This window comes from Copadichromis virginalis, linkage group LG13, assembly GCF_057382275.1.
Source record: "Copadichromis virginalis isolate Kocher_CV1m ecotype Utaka linkage group LG13, C_Virginalis_male_GT1.1, whole genome shotgun sequence".
NCBI lineage: Eukaryota > Metazoa > Chordata > Actinopteri > Cichliformes > Cichlidae > Copadichromis > Copadichromis virginalis.
In genome coordinates this window covers 14,141,881-14,158,789 of record NC_140630.1, presented here as the reverse complement: position 1 = coordinate 14,158,789, position 16,909 = coordinate 14,141,881, and the positions used below count along the sequence as shown (strand labels likewise).

At 38.5% G+C, this 16,909-nt stretch overlaps 2 protein-coding genes across 4 annotated transcripts; one reads left to right on the top strand and one right to left on the bottom strand.

Annotated features, from left to right (window-relative positions):
- Window positions 1–518: 518 nt before the first annotated feature.
- On the bottom strand, window positions 519–10,732 carry abraxas2 (abraxas 2, BRISC complex subunit). 2 transcript variants are annotated; one of them, XM_085477439.1, is made up of 9 exons: window positions 10,597–10,732; window positions 7,680–7,770; window positions 6,549–6,585; window positions 6,065–6,131; window positions 5,564–5,754; window positions 5,162–5,284; window positions 4,483–4,567; window positions 4,232–4,349; window positions 519–3,927 (listed from the first exon to the last, which is right to left on the bottom strand). In XM_085477439.1, exons 1-9 carry the CDS (start codon window positions 10,666–10,668, stop codon window positions 3,362–3,364), a joined length of 1,350 nt encoding a protein of 449 aa, XP_085333565.1. In that variant the 5' UTR covers window positions 10,669–10,732; the 3' UTR covers window positions 519–3,361. The 2 variants fall into 2 exon arrangements, with proteins under 2 accessions (XP_085333565.1, XP_085333566.1); XM_085477440.1 differs by having other exon boundaries at window positions 5,162–5,281.
- A 44-nt stretch (window positions 10,733–10,776) lies between these two features.
- On the top strand, window positions 10,777–16,707 carry eef1akmt2 (EEF1A lysine methyltransferase 2). Of its 2 annotated transcripts, XR_014923569.1 has the most exons (7): window positions 10,777–10,886; window positions 11,283–11,348; window positions 11,452–11,566; window positions 12,946–13,053; window positions 14,290–14,506; window positions 14,869–15,035; window positions 16,455–16,514. XR_014923569.1 is itself a non-coding variant. In XM_085477441.1 (6 exons), exons 1-6 carry the CDS (start codon window positions 10,777–10,779, stop codon window positions 16,550–16,552), a joined length of 714 nt encoding a protein of 237 aa, XP_085333567.1. In that variant the 3' UTR covers window positions 16,553–16,707. The 2 variants fall into 2 exon arrangements, 1 of the variants encoding a protein (XP_085333567.1); XM_085477441.1 differs by lacking the exon at window positions 14,869–15,035 and having other exon boundaries at window positions 16,455–16,707.
- Window positions 16,708–16,909: the final 202 nt, after the last annotated feature.

The following is a 16,909-nucleotide window of genomic DNA, read 5'->3' as shown; positions in this document are numbered from 1 at the left end:
CCATTAGAGCGCCCGTTCTTTTAGTCGCTAGGCTTAGTTAGTCAGAGTAAAATGTGTTTGTTTTATAATTTATGCATCGCAATATGTTGCATCTCTGGCAATCAACCACGTGGTATTCCCCCCTAAAAAGGGACGAAAGGATGATGTCATCGTAAAAAAATACTGCAGCAAGCAGTCTGCAGTAATGCATGACAGCTTGATCAACAGTTCCCAGCGTGAAACTAGTGACGATATTGGTGAGAAGCTCCTATCATCAAAGCAGATTTTTATATTCCACAATAATTAATGATTCCCCAATTCATTTTTCACATGCAAAAATAATAATAAAATTAAAATCTATGACTAGCTTTTTTTTTTCTTCCCAGGAAATCCCAAACTCTTCTAAGCACAAAGTTTTCTTTACATTATAAAGACAATGCATCCAAATAAAATGCACGTATGAGGATTTACACCCACTTACATGTTAATGTCTTTGAAAAATGGAAACTTTAAAGCATTCAATGAAGACTGTTCATCGCAATAACAAAACAAAGAGGCATTATATCACATATGCATGTCTCATTTATTACCCTCCCAGTTCAAGAACCTTATTCTCTGTGCTCATCTAAGCAAGTCCTTGGTCAGCTATTGTCAAGTACACAAATCCAGATAAAAGCCAAGAAGATCTAATCTGCGCTCTGGACTTTGTGCTTTGGGGAGGTGTTTATGTTGCAATGAACCACTTGGGGGCGGAGGAAGTGAAAGGTCATCCTATACAGTAAGTACATGAGTGTATTGGAGCTTAAAAGGTATACAATCCTAACAATGTTAGGTCTCGCACTCTTTACACCAGTGGTCTTCTGTCCTTTTGGTTTCCTATCTGACCATCTGGTCATGATAGGATGGCAGAAGGGATTTTTGTTTTTAAAAAACAAAACAAATTTGCTAGGGCTTGAAGACCAGGATCAAGAGTGAGGACCAAGACTGAGAACTGCTGCTCGATACCACAACACTCAACTGAGACAAGCTCATACGGTAAGTTCAGTTTAAATGCTACCCCCCCGTGTTTACTATACATTCATTATTTATTTCCTTATTATATTCCAGTACTCAAAGGAAACACTCCTAACAAGTCGATTTTATCATTTCTTTTAACATTGCATGATTGTGTTACTCTGGGTGATTATTCAGCAACATTTCTGAGTGCCAGTTCCTGACCAGTGATGCATTGGCATTACACATCAGGGCAAATCAAATGCCTCCAAGGCCAAAAAAAAAAAAAAGAAAAAGAAAAAAAAAAGACATAAAACAGGCTGTGTAAATAAAGCAGAGCTTGTTCACAAGGCAAAGTGTCTCCACCCTGAAATCTCTTCCAAATTGAGTGCAACCTCCTCACTATGTCAAACAACCTCCACAAACAGTGCAAACATCCATTCCATGCTTAATATAATAATGTCTAGAGAACACCCCCCACCCCCCAAAAAACCCCCACCACTCTCACTATGGCTGTCCTCAAACGGGCCAGAGGTTTAAAAAGCTGTTTGTCACCTCACCAACTTTGCCCTGGGTGCTGCTAGGTCGTGACACAGATTCGTTCTGACTTTACATTTATGTTTCCAGTTTCAAATAATAAAGCAAGCAGTCACAGCTGCAACATTAGGATACACATCCACTCAGAAGCCACCAGGAAAGGTAAAAAGAGGGGGGGAAAAAACATCTTTGGGAAGCAGAAAAGACAGTTTCAGGGAGACAAAACATGACATTATGGAAATGCATGCTTTAAACTGCAAGGCTCAATTAAAATAAAAATGAAAAAAGAAAAACAAAAAAAAATGTGGAAGTTGATTATTGCAAACACAACACAGTATTTTTTTTTTTAAATACAACTTTTCCCCCCAAAGAGAGGTCTGTGAATGTGTTTTGTGTGCAGACTGAAACTGCCCTGAGTGGAAGGCACTGAAGCAAGGTCATGATGTTTTCATCACATTAAACCAGGTCCTTATACTTTACACTGAATCAGGCAGGTCACAACACATGAGGTCTGCATTCAACTATGCAAAAACGTGAAGGTGATTGCTCAGTCTCTGTTCCCAAAGTTGCAATTCACACTGTACAGGGGTGCCAGCCATAATTCCATTATGATTTTAATAAAGAACATATTAGTAAGAAGTAAGCTCAAAGTGGTTAAATGAACACAAACATGGTCAGTAGTATTGAGAAAACCAGCACTGTAAAGTGGAAGCAGCAGCCAGGTTTTTATATGAAGTACAGATGGATGCAATTTTTCTTTTTTAGTGGCAGCTCTCTGTGTGTGATGCAGCAGCAGAAGGGAACCATAAGCATCTGGTTAGTAAAGCTACAGTACACTGTTTGCCCTGTGAACCCCATACAATGCAAATAAGCTGAGCTAATTTTGGCTCAGGGTGGTCAAAGAGGACTACTCAAGTGGCACAACATGTCAGCATTGGTATAGCACATTATTAAAGAAATCTAAAATTTTGTTAAGTGCAGCAAAGCGCATACAATTTCAGTGTTATCCTAGAAGAACGAGACATTGACACTGTCAGTCAAATAAGATCAACTGTTAATCTGACAAAATATATATATATATAAAAGCACCCATCCTAGAAGTGGCAGAGTAAATTTTGTTTGAAATCTAATCATTATTTTAATAGGCAACGGTACGGTTAATTAAAGACCGTGAAACATGGAAAAGACACTAACAAGTTGAAAATCGAAAAGACAAAATGTGCACATTGAATAAATTCTAGTTACATATATATTTCTTTCTTAAAATTAAAAAGTAAACAACCATTTGCCTACTTCACTGAAAATTGTTTGAAGGCCGCAGAATATTTTCCCTTCATTCTCATAGTTGGTTTGTGTAGAAGAAAGCAAGAAAACAAAAATAGTGCAAGAGGTAATGTAAGAGTGGGTGCTTAAAGTCAGTGATCCAAATTTGAAACAAAAAGATATACACTTAACATACAGAAAGCATGGGCTAATCTCTTAGCCAACCAGTTGGCCTGAATAATGTTTAAATCTTCACTGCTCGCCCTGAAATCCAACAACGCCACACTTAAATATCAAAACCGGCCCACTTTGAAACAAAACATAAAGACAAACGACTTTTCACCCAGTGAGATGCACCTGTTTAAGCCTGCAAAGCCTAGTAGGTTTCCCCTTAAAATGGAGATCAGACTAAGACAAGAATACACACAGTTGGACATCACTTGCACATGCCTTTCACTTTCAGGACTGGCACTTTTTTTTTGTCTGTATTTGCCCATCTTTGATTGCTTTCGATGCCCACCTCTCAAGGTGTGTCACATATTTGTGTCCCTTACACATCCTGTGGCTTTTTTTTTTTTTTTTTTTTTTTTTATGTGGCCTGCGAGCCATGAGCATCCCCGTCAGGGCTGAGGGCAGCTGGTCGACCTTGAGCTAAAACGCTGGCAGAGACCATTGGCAGGTGAGCACCTTCGCTCACTAAGTTCTCATATTCGCTACTGTCCTCGTCCTCGTCCTCCTCATCGTCTTCCTGCCCTGCAGCTTGTCTGTCTAACGAGTCAGAGCTTGAGCCGTCACCATTGCCAAGGTACGGAGTGCTGGGAGTGGTAACGGGATTTGAACTTGCGCTGAGGCCCAGGCCCAGCCCGTGGCCAAGACCCAAGCCCATCACCGTAGGGCCAGGGGTAGGGTGTCCTGGGGAGCCCACAGCTTGAGGTCGAGGTAACAGAGCAGCACTAGTAGGGGGGGAAGAAGAGGGCAGGAGAGAGTCATCTTGGGACATGAGGTCAGTGTAAGATGGTGGGTTAGGTGAGGTACTGGGCCGCTCCGGAGCAGAGGGTGTGGGGAAAGTTATCCCGGACAGCGGAGAACCCTCACAAGGTTCTGTGTTCTCCTCTGGAGTGGAATGGGAGTCTGCATTTTGGGCTTCACGGAGCCCTGCAGAGAAAAGAGAAAGATGTAGCTATTAAAAACATGTAAGGTAAATGTAAATGCCACTTATATGCATATTAACTGTTGACTGGTCTAACATGAACTTAAAAACTTAAAACTGAATTTCTCTGAATGTGTAGCTTTGCATTATTAGCTACTAGCTTAAAAGGATGTTATAATCTACAAGATGTTAGTTCACTGTCTGCATCCAAGTTTAAGCCCAAATTTGTGGTTCTAAAATTTAAAGCAGCACGCATTTGAAATATTAATGACATAATTCCAGTATACTGAATGCAAATCAGTTACGTACTTCTCTCCTCTTCTGCAGTCTTGCGTTTCCTGAGAGCAATTTGTTGTTTGAGTTTGTTCACTTCCTCTTGAATTTTCTCTTTAACACGCTCACTTTGTTCCACTTCACCACAAACAGCCTAAAAATAGGGCAAACAATTTATCAGAAAAATTAAATCTCATGCAAAATAGAACAAAATAACATAAATATTCTACTGCCCAAAGAAGTTCATAAAATGTTTGAGGTGAAATAACAGGAATTATTCAACCCACCTGCAGTTTATCTTGTAGTGCACTGTAGACTTGGAATATTGTTCGGATATCCTTCATCACACCGTCTTTGTCAAAAAATTCAGCCCTGCAGACATATTCACCAAAAAAGATTTCAAACACATCTTTCAAGAAAACAAAACGATACACAAAAAAACCCTACATATTTTATCAATCAAGACCACAGATAAATTGTGGTTTTTGTTGCTGTCTTCTATAGTAAAGTTAAACCGTAGCTAACCACTGACTCTTCAAAGTACAAGCTGAATAAGCTGAAGAGACAGGCCTGACCAAACTCTTCCTGTAACACACACGGTACTCTTCCACAGCAGAAACAGAGGGTCTAAGTTTAGATACAAAAACAGAAATAAGAGATGAAGCACGTGCAGGCCTTCACATACCAGCTTTGCACTGCAGTCACCAACAAATATATGCTGATCCTACTTGCACAAAGTGTCAACCATAAACTTTCATAAACACATACACACATTGGGATTTAGCTGCTAATTATGCCCTTAAGGGTAAACTATACTATGGCATCAGGTGAAAAACAGGTGGATGCTGCAGCCCCATTCTTATCATAGGAGAAAAATGGCTGTACAATCCGTACCCCCCAAAATGGTAGTTACCAGTGGCATAGGATAAACAGTTAAACAAAACAAACTGGTAATTCAGACCTTACCCATGCTCTTTAATGACCTTTGCGTAGTTAAGTGAGGTATTGGGAACTGAAGAGACTTTGTATTCCTGCTGGCTCGTGTTACCAAGGTTTGGGATTGAGAGTGTAATCCTCTGGTTGTACCTACTGAGTGGATATAACCAGTTAGTGCTTTTAAACCATGAAAAACTTCTTCAGGAAACATAAACACTATGTTGCGCGTCATATTTTGCCATTTACACATCTTTAAAAAGTCCATTCTGCACCAGCTTGTTATCAGAAGTAACAAGTAGCACCAATCCATTTTTTTCTTTTAAATAGCTTAACTCAGATTATCTTCTGATACCAATTCACAATACAATCCCATTGACATAGAAATGCATTAACTGTGGATAAGGCAAATAATTTATCAAAAGCTGTCATTACCTTCGATTAGGTCTGAAGAGCACATATTCCAGTGCGTGTGTGGAGCTGTTGGCGGTGGAGATGAAGCTAAAAAGAAGGAAGACGAGGTCGGGTACACCGAGCAGCTGGGTCAGCTGTTTGTGGATGATCTGTTCCCTGAACGACATCTGCTGCTGCGTATTCCTTCGGAACCGGTACCAACCAATGACATTCTGCACGGCCACAGAAACAACTCTTTTAAAATGTGCTCAAGCCTCTCTATGCCCTGTTTAGGACAAAGTACCAAGTATGTGCAGAGGCTAAATGAACAAAAGACATCATAGTATGTCTGCAAAAATAGAAACTTTTGGTCATTATGAAACTTATGCATTTAACAAAGGATGTACATGTAAGGAGGTGTAATGCCATTAAGCTCAATGCAATGATGATTTCACAAATAGGATTTGTTATGATTACTTTCAGCATAAATGTAACAAGACATTTCATAGCAATTCAGTCGTCTCACAAAAAAAGTTCACTTACTTTCCGTCTATCTTTAAGAATGCTGTTGAGACTTTCTTCATTGACTTTACCTGCGTAGTCATAAAAGCTGATGAGAGAGAGGAAGAAACAGGTTTTAAATGGATTCATCATGTTCCCACGCCTCCTCTGCTTTAGCCTTGTCATATGGGGCCATCTACTGTCCAACTGTCAATACCATAAGCTACTCTGTACATACTCTGTTTTTTTGAGAGAGAAAAAATGAGACTGAACAATAACACGTGGTTTCAATGAGTTACAGTAAGAATTCATCCACCTACCTTATCTTGTTAAGCGTGTGTTACAATAAAGTTTTACATCAAGTTTTCCTAAACCCCTAATGGACCGAATTGCTGATGTACAATGTTAGCTTGGATGAAACAATGTCTGTACTACACTATTACAACAAAAAACTAGTACATATACTGTGTACTGTACAGTGAACACTGAATGAAACCTGTTTAAGTGAACAAAGGTCATATCTTACCTAAACAACTGTGCACAAGGATCATGGTGATGGATTTCTGGTGAAAATAAGCAGTGACAAGATTCTTTAGTTACTTATCATCATGTATGCAAATCTTTATGAGTGTGATGCAAATTTAAGGCAACATGTAGACCCACAATTTAAATATATAACACAAAACAACATCAATGAGATGTCATTGACACTGGTGTATTTATCAAATTCAACAAGACACGTGTAACTTATAAGAACAAAAACAAATGTCTATAGGGCCCCACAAACAGCAAACATGACCTTGGAAAGCAGAAACGCTTCTCTTGCTGATTATTTTAGACTTGCTTGCTATTCCAAATACTTTAAGAGGAGATCATAAGCAAAAATAAAATAAAATAAGCAGAAGCATGAGAATATGTAGTAAACAATAAGAATGGTAAATGGTAAATGGCCTGTATTTATATAGCGCTTTACTAGTCCCTAAGGACCCCAAAGAGCTTTACATATCCAGTCATCCACCCATTCACACACACATTCACACACTGGCGATAGCAAGCTACATTAAGAACACTGACTGTCACTTCTAGAAACACTGAAGTATGAGTAGAAAGTCAGGAAGCAGTAAACTTAAGAACTCCACTCAACAAAGAATAAAAATTAAAAAAAAAATCTTCAGTAACACCTTACAGAGGATTTCCCCAATTTAAAATGCCTGACTGTCCAGCTGAATAATATTAGTCTCATAATGTTTTCCTTTTCCCCAAAGTCCTTAAACATCCTATGTCCTAGCAGGGATGATGTGATGTAAATGTAGATATTTTTAAATTACATTTATTATTAATAAATAAGCTTAGTTTTGGAGTCAATAAAAGTTACAAGTTAGTAAAAGGGACGTTAACATTTGTCTGTATACACCTGCGCTGTCTCAGGAAATGGAAGTTTCTCAGTAAGCCATGGCAGTGTGACAGAGTCAGAAAACACATACAAAAACCCTAAGATCAAAGCATGACAATTGAAATACCAGTACTTAATTTTAATCTGCTCATTTCCCGCTGTCATGTGTGCCATGAGAAGGAGGTTTAAAACGGTGATGTGTGAGCTTCTCTGTCCTGTGTTAATCGGTCAACGCAAAAGTGTTTAGTCTGTTTCAGGGCTTACCTACTACCTGTAGCAGTTCAGCGCTGCTGATCTGTGTGTCACTGATGCTCACAGTCTCTTCTTGCCTTACATCTCCTAATAGGAAGCCCTCCTGTGTAAAGATGTTTTCACAGAATAGTGGTTAAGTAGTGTTATTAATTTCCTAATTAATTAATGGCTTAAGCATAAGTTTGCTTGTCTCTACCTGACAAAAACAAAAAAAAAAAAACATTAAAAAAACAACAACAAACCCATAATTACATAAATGTTCACATTCCCTGATTATTTTAAAAATGCTGCTTTACTCCTCAAATTCTCCATAGGTTGGCTTTTAAACTTAATACTCCATTTTATAACTCAAAGACATTTGGATTATCAACCAAACAGCTTCTACATTTTTCCCCTTATGTTTTTTAACCTATTCTTGCCTTTGGACCAACTCCTGTTGTTTTTAGATGTGTTATAAAAATAAAATGATCTGATCAAATGATGAAGTCACAAGTCATTTAGTAATAAATGCAACACATGATGTGAAATAAAGGTCAGTAGATTACCAATTCTGCTAATAACACTCTTCCATTAGAGATGCCCAGATCTTTGTTAAGAGTGGTGAACAGGCTGTACTAAATAGGATTTACAAAGGAGTCATACATAAAATAAACAAATGACCTGTTTTACAAGTATCGTTATGACTCCGTGTTATTGTATCTATTCTTCTAAACAGTAAATCATCCGGTCCTCTTTGGCAACTTAAAATATCTTTATAGAACTATTACATTTTTTGCAATTTCTGATGCCCTCTTGGCCAGATCTCTCTCAGAAAAAGACATTCAGAATCACCATGAGAATTTTTATGTGGATAAATAAATAATAACAACAACAACAATAATAATAATAATGGATTTCATTTATATAGCGCTTTTGGGGCCCTCAAAGCGCTATATAATAGATATGCTTCAAGTGTGTTTGACAGAATATAGGTCAACAAGTCATTTGCTTTTGGCAAATACCTGAAATCACTTTTTGGCACTACACAGGAATCAGATTTTTCAGCATTCTCAGCCTCCCATATGGCTGACTTCAAGCTGGTCTGTTGAAGTCAGCTACATGTTGACATGCGATTAGTGGTAAAATGAGTAAAAAAAAGTCTGTCAAATTAAACCACTGGAGGAGCGCCGCAAAAACATTTGCAACAACAAACCTAATCAAACCAAACCTAATCAAATCGCGCTCACCCAGCTGAACATGGTCATTTTAAAGAAGCTAACAAAGTGGCTAAACATAAAGTTATCTAGCGCTCAGAGCTGGCTGCAAGCCAGCAGCCTCACTATAAGCAATAAAAGAATCAAAGCATCATCAGGAAAATTATGGAGACGAGTAGTCTTTCATATTTAGTTTTATTATGAAGACAATATTTTGCATTCAAGAAAATGTGATTTTTATTTGTATGTGCTGAAAATTGGAATCTGATACATTTCTACTGTTCATAGCAAACAACAACATAAGACCTATTTCACAGTAGGTAAACACATGTAACTAATCACCTTCTATTCTAGAAAATAAACTGTCATTAATATCAAGTCAGGTCAGCATATTTCTATAGCACATTTTAATACAACAGAAGTTGACCTAAAAGGCTTTATGGGCACATTCATTTGCAATCCAGGTCTCAAAAGCCCAATTGCAAACATAGGACTTACATAATCATGCAACATAATAAAATTATTACAAATATAACTAAATTCTAACAACAGCAAAACAGTCATAATAACAGAAATTGAAAACATTTATGGCGGGTTTGACCGAACCACAAGTAAAAACAAATTAAAACAGTCTTTAGAGCTGGTTTCACAGGCCCAGTTGCCTTTAGTTTTTATGCGAGAAGTGGGCTCTAACCGAGGTTGTGAGAATGGTAACCTCAGTAACCTGAAGGCAAAATGTTATTAGTAACACCTGTGTTTACTTAAGACTACATGTCAAAATATCTGCTGTGAAATAAGTCCACTGCAATTAAAAGACTCCTTGTAACCTGTAATATTAAACAACAAATACACTTTTTGTTCCTGTGTGAACATTCGGTCGCGCCAGCTGCTGGTAAACAATCAGCTCTTTCTGCCTATGCCAGGAATGCAGTCAGACTTGCAGCCCAGTCAAGCTGCAACTATCCACCTGCTCAGGGGCGACTATTAAAAGAGGAGAACGGATGTGAACAGAGGCTGTCGGCAGCCTGGTTTCCTTATTTCACATATGCTATTAAAATCATTTCTCATCGACGACGTTTCTTCGATGTTCTTAAAGAAAATAAAGAAAAACAAATCTGCGCATCCCAGCCGTTTAAATAGACACACTGGTGACTTAAGAGTGAAAATCAGCGATTTGGCTACCAAGCTAATCTAGCAATGCGGAAACAAGAGAAACAAATCTGTTTGTATAACTCCGTTTTTTGATTTATGGCGTTATCTCGGTTTTGAGGATATAGCAAATTCCTTTAAAATAAAAGGTCAACATGACTTTAACTTTTAGGAGTACCTATACGCGGAAGTCACTTAACTTGGTAGCTTAGCTAGCATGCTAAGTAGTACGGGGTATTTCCTGGAATCTAAACTTTCCCAATATGATTTCCTCCATAGAAATAACAGGTGTTCTTTTATAGGCAAAACTATGGCTGTATATGTTACAGCTGTGCCACTGTAACACATGACATCACCTTAAGATTACTATCCCTGTGATCATGTTGCCCAAACTTAACACTCTGATTAAATATACTTGCCGGTAAATAGACGGAACCAATACTAGCTAGCCAGCAACAGGATGATGACACTGGGAAAAAAAACAACACAAACTAACGTCGCCGGTGAACGAACAGACACACCATTGAGCTACACACGTCTCAGCAACCATCGCATGACAGTTTGTAAGCACAGTTTAAAACACTTACATGATCCGCGTTGCTGTTGGCGCTGTGATAACACACAGAACTAAAAGTATAACCTGAAATGGATGCCGCCATGATGGAAACATCCCTATCAATCCCGATGACCCCTGCGGTTGGAAGCACGCCGTTTAGACGCAAAGTCTTGTGGGAACTGTAGGACACGTCTTGACAGGCTAGACAAGCATGGAAGACGCCGGAGAGAGCACGCGTGGCTGTGAAAATATCTCGGATTCCGAGGAAGACCGATGCTCAGAAAATGACTTTGGGACGTCCAAACTCGGAACTAAAGAGTTGTGAGTGTTTGTAACGTAAATTTATGATGGTGGACGTCTTGTGTCAGGCTACACAGTTAGCTAGCGGATACCACTCTCAGAGTCACTTTACACATTTTGTCCACTGTGCTATAAGATAAACACAACTTATAGCCATCAAATCGAGCATGAAGAGGTTTAATTCTTAGTTACAAGCTTACAGGTAACCATTGATAGAGCGAATGGTATAAGTAGAAATGTGTAACACTTAAACCATTAAATTAGAATAGATTAAGTAAGCATTAAATACGAGCTTTTTAGCTTCATGCTGCTGACTTGTTTATTTACTGAGCTACCTGAGTAATTTGTTTTGACCTAACAGCATGTCATGTGTATGCCATAGTATTAACAAATGATCTGGGGGGTTGGGGTTTGCAGCTGGGATGATGCATACCAAAAAGAGCTTGAGACGTTCAACGATATTGGAGATGTTGGTGAGATATGGTAATAATGCAGTGTATTGGCCACAGTGGTCATAGCCATAATAATTTCTTGAGACAAACTGATGGCTTGCTTCACTTCACAATAACCTGTGGCTTCTTAAAAGGTTTGGTGAGGAAAGCATGAGCCGTGTGCTGCGATGGATGGACAAAGCGAAGATCCCAGAAAATGCTGCCATTCTTGACATTGGCACTGGAAATGGAGCTTTTTTAGTTGAGCTGGTATGGATAGAGTAAAATTAATGACACTTTATGTTTGTTTTTTTTATGTATACGATGCTACCTGGCCCTATGTGAAAGGGTAATTGCCACCTAAACCTAATAACTGATTGTGCCCCCTTTACCAGCAATAATAGTAATCAAGCATTTGCAATAACTGGCAATGAGTGTTTCATATTGCTATGAATATAGAGAATTTTATCCCAGTCTTCTTTTCGTTTCGTTTCTTTTTTTCTTTTTTTTTTTTTTTAAATGAACACAGTTGGAGGGTTTGAGCACGAATGGCCTTCTTAAGGTCATGCCAAATTATCTCAATCAGTTTTAAGTCCAGACTTTGATTAGACCACTCCAAATCATCGAGTCATTGTCCTGCTGCATAACCCATGTTTGTTTGAGCTTTAGGACACAAACTGCTGGCTGGCTAGAGAATCTCCCTGAGGAGGTAGAAGAGCAGAATTCATTGTTCCATTCATTGTTCCTGAAGCAGCAAAGCAGCTCCAGACCATCACACTACCACCACCATGTTTGACTGTAGCTATGATGGTCCCTCTATGACTTGCTGTGTTAGTTAGACAGATGGAATGGGATACAAACCTTCCAAAAAGTTTACTATTTCTCTCATCAGTCCACAGAATATTCATCAAGATTTTTTTTTTTTGGCTAACATGAGACAAGCTCTTGTGATCTTTTTTTTTTTAGGCAGTGATTTTTGTCTTGAAACTCTCCCATCTATCTGCTCAAAACCTTAAAAAAATTGGTTTGTGACCCCTTCCAGACCTAAACATGTCAGTGACTTTCACTGACTTTTTTCTTTTAAAAAATCCCCTCAAGAACAGAGATTTTGGCATGATGCCTTGGGTTTTGAGACCTTTTAGCTTTCTTTACTTAGTCATATAGGTTCTGTTTCAGTAATTTCTTGATTCAGCATGTCTGACAGTAATCATACTAGGTGCAGCTAGTGGGATTGAACTCTGCTTTCCAAGAAAATTGTGGTTAATCACAATGCATCCAACCCAGTTGTAGTTTGTTTTTTTTTCTTACCAGAATGAAACTGAGACTTTTGCAAACTATTTTATCCACAGCTATTAAACCAAAAATCTACAGCTAATGTATATTTCCCATTTCCATGCCTTCCTCTGTTAACACTTGGCGCTTCTGGTACCACTGTAATAGAAAATCCCTTATCTTTTTCTCATTGTTGCTTTTCCTCTGAAGTATTTTTACAAGCAGCTAACTCAATGTCCTGTTTTTAGCAGCACACGCAGGGCCAGATCACATAAATTGTTTAGTTTATATCTTTACAGACATGTTAGTAAGGACAAAGGTTATTATTGTAACTGTTCATAATTTATTTATTATTTGTTTGCTTTCCCCCCCACCAGGCCAAACATGGATACAAGAATCTGACCGGCATAGATTATTCTCATGCGTCTGTGGAATTGGCCAGAAGTGTGCTTCAGGCAGAGAAACTGACAGATGTCACTGTAAAGGTGTGTCCAGTCAAGATTTGGAGTTCATTTAAATTTGTAAGGAAGATGATACATTGTGTTCATGTTCACAGAAATGACCAGCAGTAACGCCAAACACACTTTATAGCTGAAATTTTAAACGTGTGGATTTTGTGCATTAAGTTGCTGCCACTCAATGATGAGCGTAGCATTTAAACCTTTTAATTGATTCTGCATAAATATTTGGAGGGCTAAGTGAATCTTTTTTTTTCTGCAGTGTACAAATCACGCTTTGATACAAAATGAATCCCTCCTAAGTTCCAATAATACAATATAGTTTTCAGCATACAGTGAGCCAACCTAGAGCCTGGGAAGGTTGGAGGAAACTTTCTTGTGTTTACTATGTGGGAGAGTTGGATAGGAAGAAGGCCTTGAATGTGGTGGATGTCTGCCAACCTCATACCCCAAATAACTTGGCAGGCTTTAACACACATTTTCTATCATATACACGCAAGAAAAACAAGTTATGAATGCTGGCTGGTCTATAAGGGTTGTGATGAGTGACTTTTCCACTCCTTCATGCATAATACAGTTGCATATATGTTGTATGCATTTCACACCTATGATGCTGCGTGCTCTGCTTGTGCAGAAAGGCTGCCACTGAAGTCAATATTGACCTTAGCTGTGCAGGGGAGGGCTCAGTATGTGAGAGAGAAATATGTATGTTGGCATCTGGGTCATTTCTGCACAACTGCCAACGTAAGTTGTATGAACGTGCCTGTCGCTCAGAGGTCATTCTTAGAACTATGTCAGAACCCCTTTGCAGTTTCCATTAGTCACTGTCTACTGCTCTTTTGACACTTTCACCGTCACGCATTCCTACAACGTCTTCCCACTTTTTTCTATTTTACAGACTCACACTAAAGTCAGTTGTAGCAGTATATAGCTGTACCTGTCCTCAGGGAATCTCTGTTGATCCTCCTCCATAAATCTAATATGTGTCATGAGTAGGTAGCTCTAGAGCTCACCCCAGAGATCTGGTGTTCAGCCATCTGTCCAGATAAAGGAGTCCTTTCACTAGTGGTATGGTGGGCCAGAACCCTCAGCAAAATTAAGTGCTGTCATGTCAACAGTTGGAATTTAGTTTTAAAGTAAACCATTGAAGTATAGCACACTTCATCTTGGGATCTGCTGAAAGATTTCTTCTGCAGGTAACTGTACACATTTCTGTAGTGTTGATCACTACATTTTTACCTTCTCGCTTTTTCTTAATTTTAGGAGATGGACTTCTTAAGTTGTCCGAAGGAGTTAAAAGGTTTTGACGTCTGTATCGACAAAGGAACATTTGATGCAATAAGCTTAAACCCAGTCAACACCAACGAGGGCAAAAGACAGTATGTCCAAGCCCTAAAAGATGTTCTGAAGGATAATGGATTCTTTGCCATCACTTCCTGTAATTGGACAAAAGAGCAGCTACTTGACAGATTCAGTGAAGGTGAGAAAAAATTCATTACTGTTTGGAGTGCACTGAGTTATCATGGCTGAGGATTGGTATTAAATGTCACATCAGTTTTGAGTTGGCGGAAATTTCAAAGACGGGATGATGAAGACCTGAACGCCTTAAAAATATGTACATGCTCACTGGCCATATTGTTGTTAAATGCTGATATCAATGCCAGTCAAATGGCAGCAACCCATGTTAACATGATCCAGATGACCTGCTTATATTTAACGGAGAAAAAGAATGGAGAAGAAAGGTGATTTTAGGCGACTATGAATGTGGTATGGTTGTTGATGCTAGATGGGCTGCTGTGAGTATTTCAGAAACTGCTGATCTGCTGGGATTTACCCACACAGGTATCTCTAGGATTTCATGAGAATAATCCAAAAAAAGAGAAAATAACCAGTGAGTGGATGTTCTCCTGGGAGAAAATTGGCTTGTTGGTGTCAAAGGAGAATGGCTAGACTGCTTCAAGCCAACAAGAAGGCAACAGTAGCTCAAATAACCACTTGCTACTGCTAAGGTATGAAGAAGAGCATCTGTGAGTGAATTACATTGAACCTTGAAGCAAATGGGTTACATCAGGCCCATTAGACACTTTAAGTAAACCTGACCTTTGATCACGCATTTAATTATGCAGCCAAGGATTATGTTAATTAATTCCTGTGGCAGTTTTGAGTCTACCTTGATATTACTTAAATGCTTCCTGATTTTTTTTATTTATTTATTTTTTATATGGTGTTGCAAAAGGCCAGTGCACTGGTCTTGGAGAATTGGGAAAATTATATATGCACCTTTTGGTATTTTGTGTTGAAAAAATATTAATTAAATATCTAAATGTGTTTAAAACACTTTACTAAGGCTTTAGTGGAGCTTTTAACTTCAAGTAATGTCATGGGGTTCTTTTTTTAATGAGCGAGTCCTAACATTGTTTAAGATAAGGGAGTGAATTGTTTCTTTGACCTGCTGATGACCTAACCCGGATCAAGAATTTGCTGCAATAAATCACACAAAAATCTTCTTGGCTGTTTTGTTTGTTTGTTTTTTTTTGTTTTTTTTTTAATGAGAAAGGGAATACATTAAATTCGTTTGTTGGGGGGGTGTTGTTTTTACTTAAAGGATTGATAAGTTCAGCTTTCTTGAGTAGCCTATTTTCTATGGGGTTTTTATGTTTGTTTGTTTTTTAGGGTTCTCAGGGACTCTACAGGCACACTTGCTGAGTTGTAAATGGGTTAAAGCATTTGCCAAAACATGTTGATCATTTGGGTGTGCGGCAGTATAATTTAGTCGTCTCTTTTTTTTTTTGTCTCATTCTCATTTAACAGACAGACAGTTCCACAATCGCTACCTGGCAGGTTGTTAAGCTCCAGGCAAAAAGAGCCTGTTAAGTCAAAATTTCAGTAAGATAAGCTGTCATCTGTTCCCTCATTGTAGTCACTCTGGAGAGCCTGCAGGGGGCCAGAGGGCCTTGCGATTGAATAAGGAGTCTCTGCAGAACACAAAGTGGCTTTCCTCAATTAACTCATTCACTGCCAGCCATTGGCAGTGAATGAGTTAAACCCATTGACTCATTCACTGCAATTGACGGCTATAGACGTCAATGGCAGTGAATGAGTTAAAAGAGGGTGTTCTTTAATGTTTTGAATGTGATTGGCTGTCATCAATTAAGTTGGTCCTAAGTCATTTCCACCTAATAGTTGAGCAATGTCCACTTTGGCTGAGGAGGGCCCACTACTTTCTGAGATCTCATCTTTCACAGTGACAGCCTGTCTTCACTAGCCCCCCAGGAAGCGTCACAGATGGTCAATGGATCTTCACTCAGTTCTGCTCCTTTTTTTTAGTAACAAAACCACAGAAGATGATAAAAGATTCTGGCCATCTGCTAGGTTTTTTTGCAATGTACATTTCATAACTTGCGCATTTTCTTTGTGTTGCTTCACAGGATTTGAGTTTGTGCAGGAGTTGTCTACACCCACTTTCCAATTTGGAGGCAAGACGGGCAACAGTGTAGCAGCGCTCATCTTCAAAAGAGTGCATTGATTTACGTCAGACAGGATATCACCACAGGAAATCGTCACATCTTTGCACTTTAAAACTCTTTTTTTTTTTTTTTTTGACTGTGTAATGAAACAAAGTTGATCAACGGAGTGGGGTGTTTTTTTTTCTTAAAATAAACCTCTTTTTTTTCTTGCTTCCTTTCATTTCCAATCAGCCTCATTACTAAATGCATATTAACTAAACACCAATTTAGAAATATTTATTTTAAAAGTTTATGATCAGAAATGCACATACAAATAATACTGATGTTTGTCTATACTTTAAAAAGTGCTGAATTGCATGATGTTAACTGCTTAAATGAGTTAACGAAGTTGGCACACAATGTATACACAGTTAGGT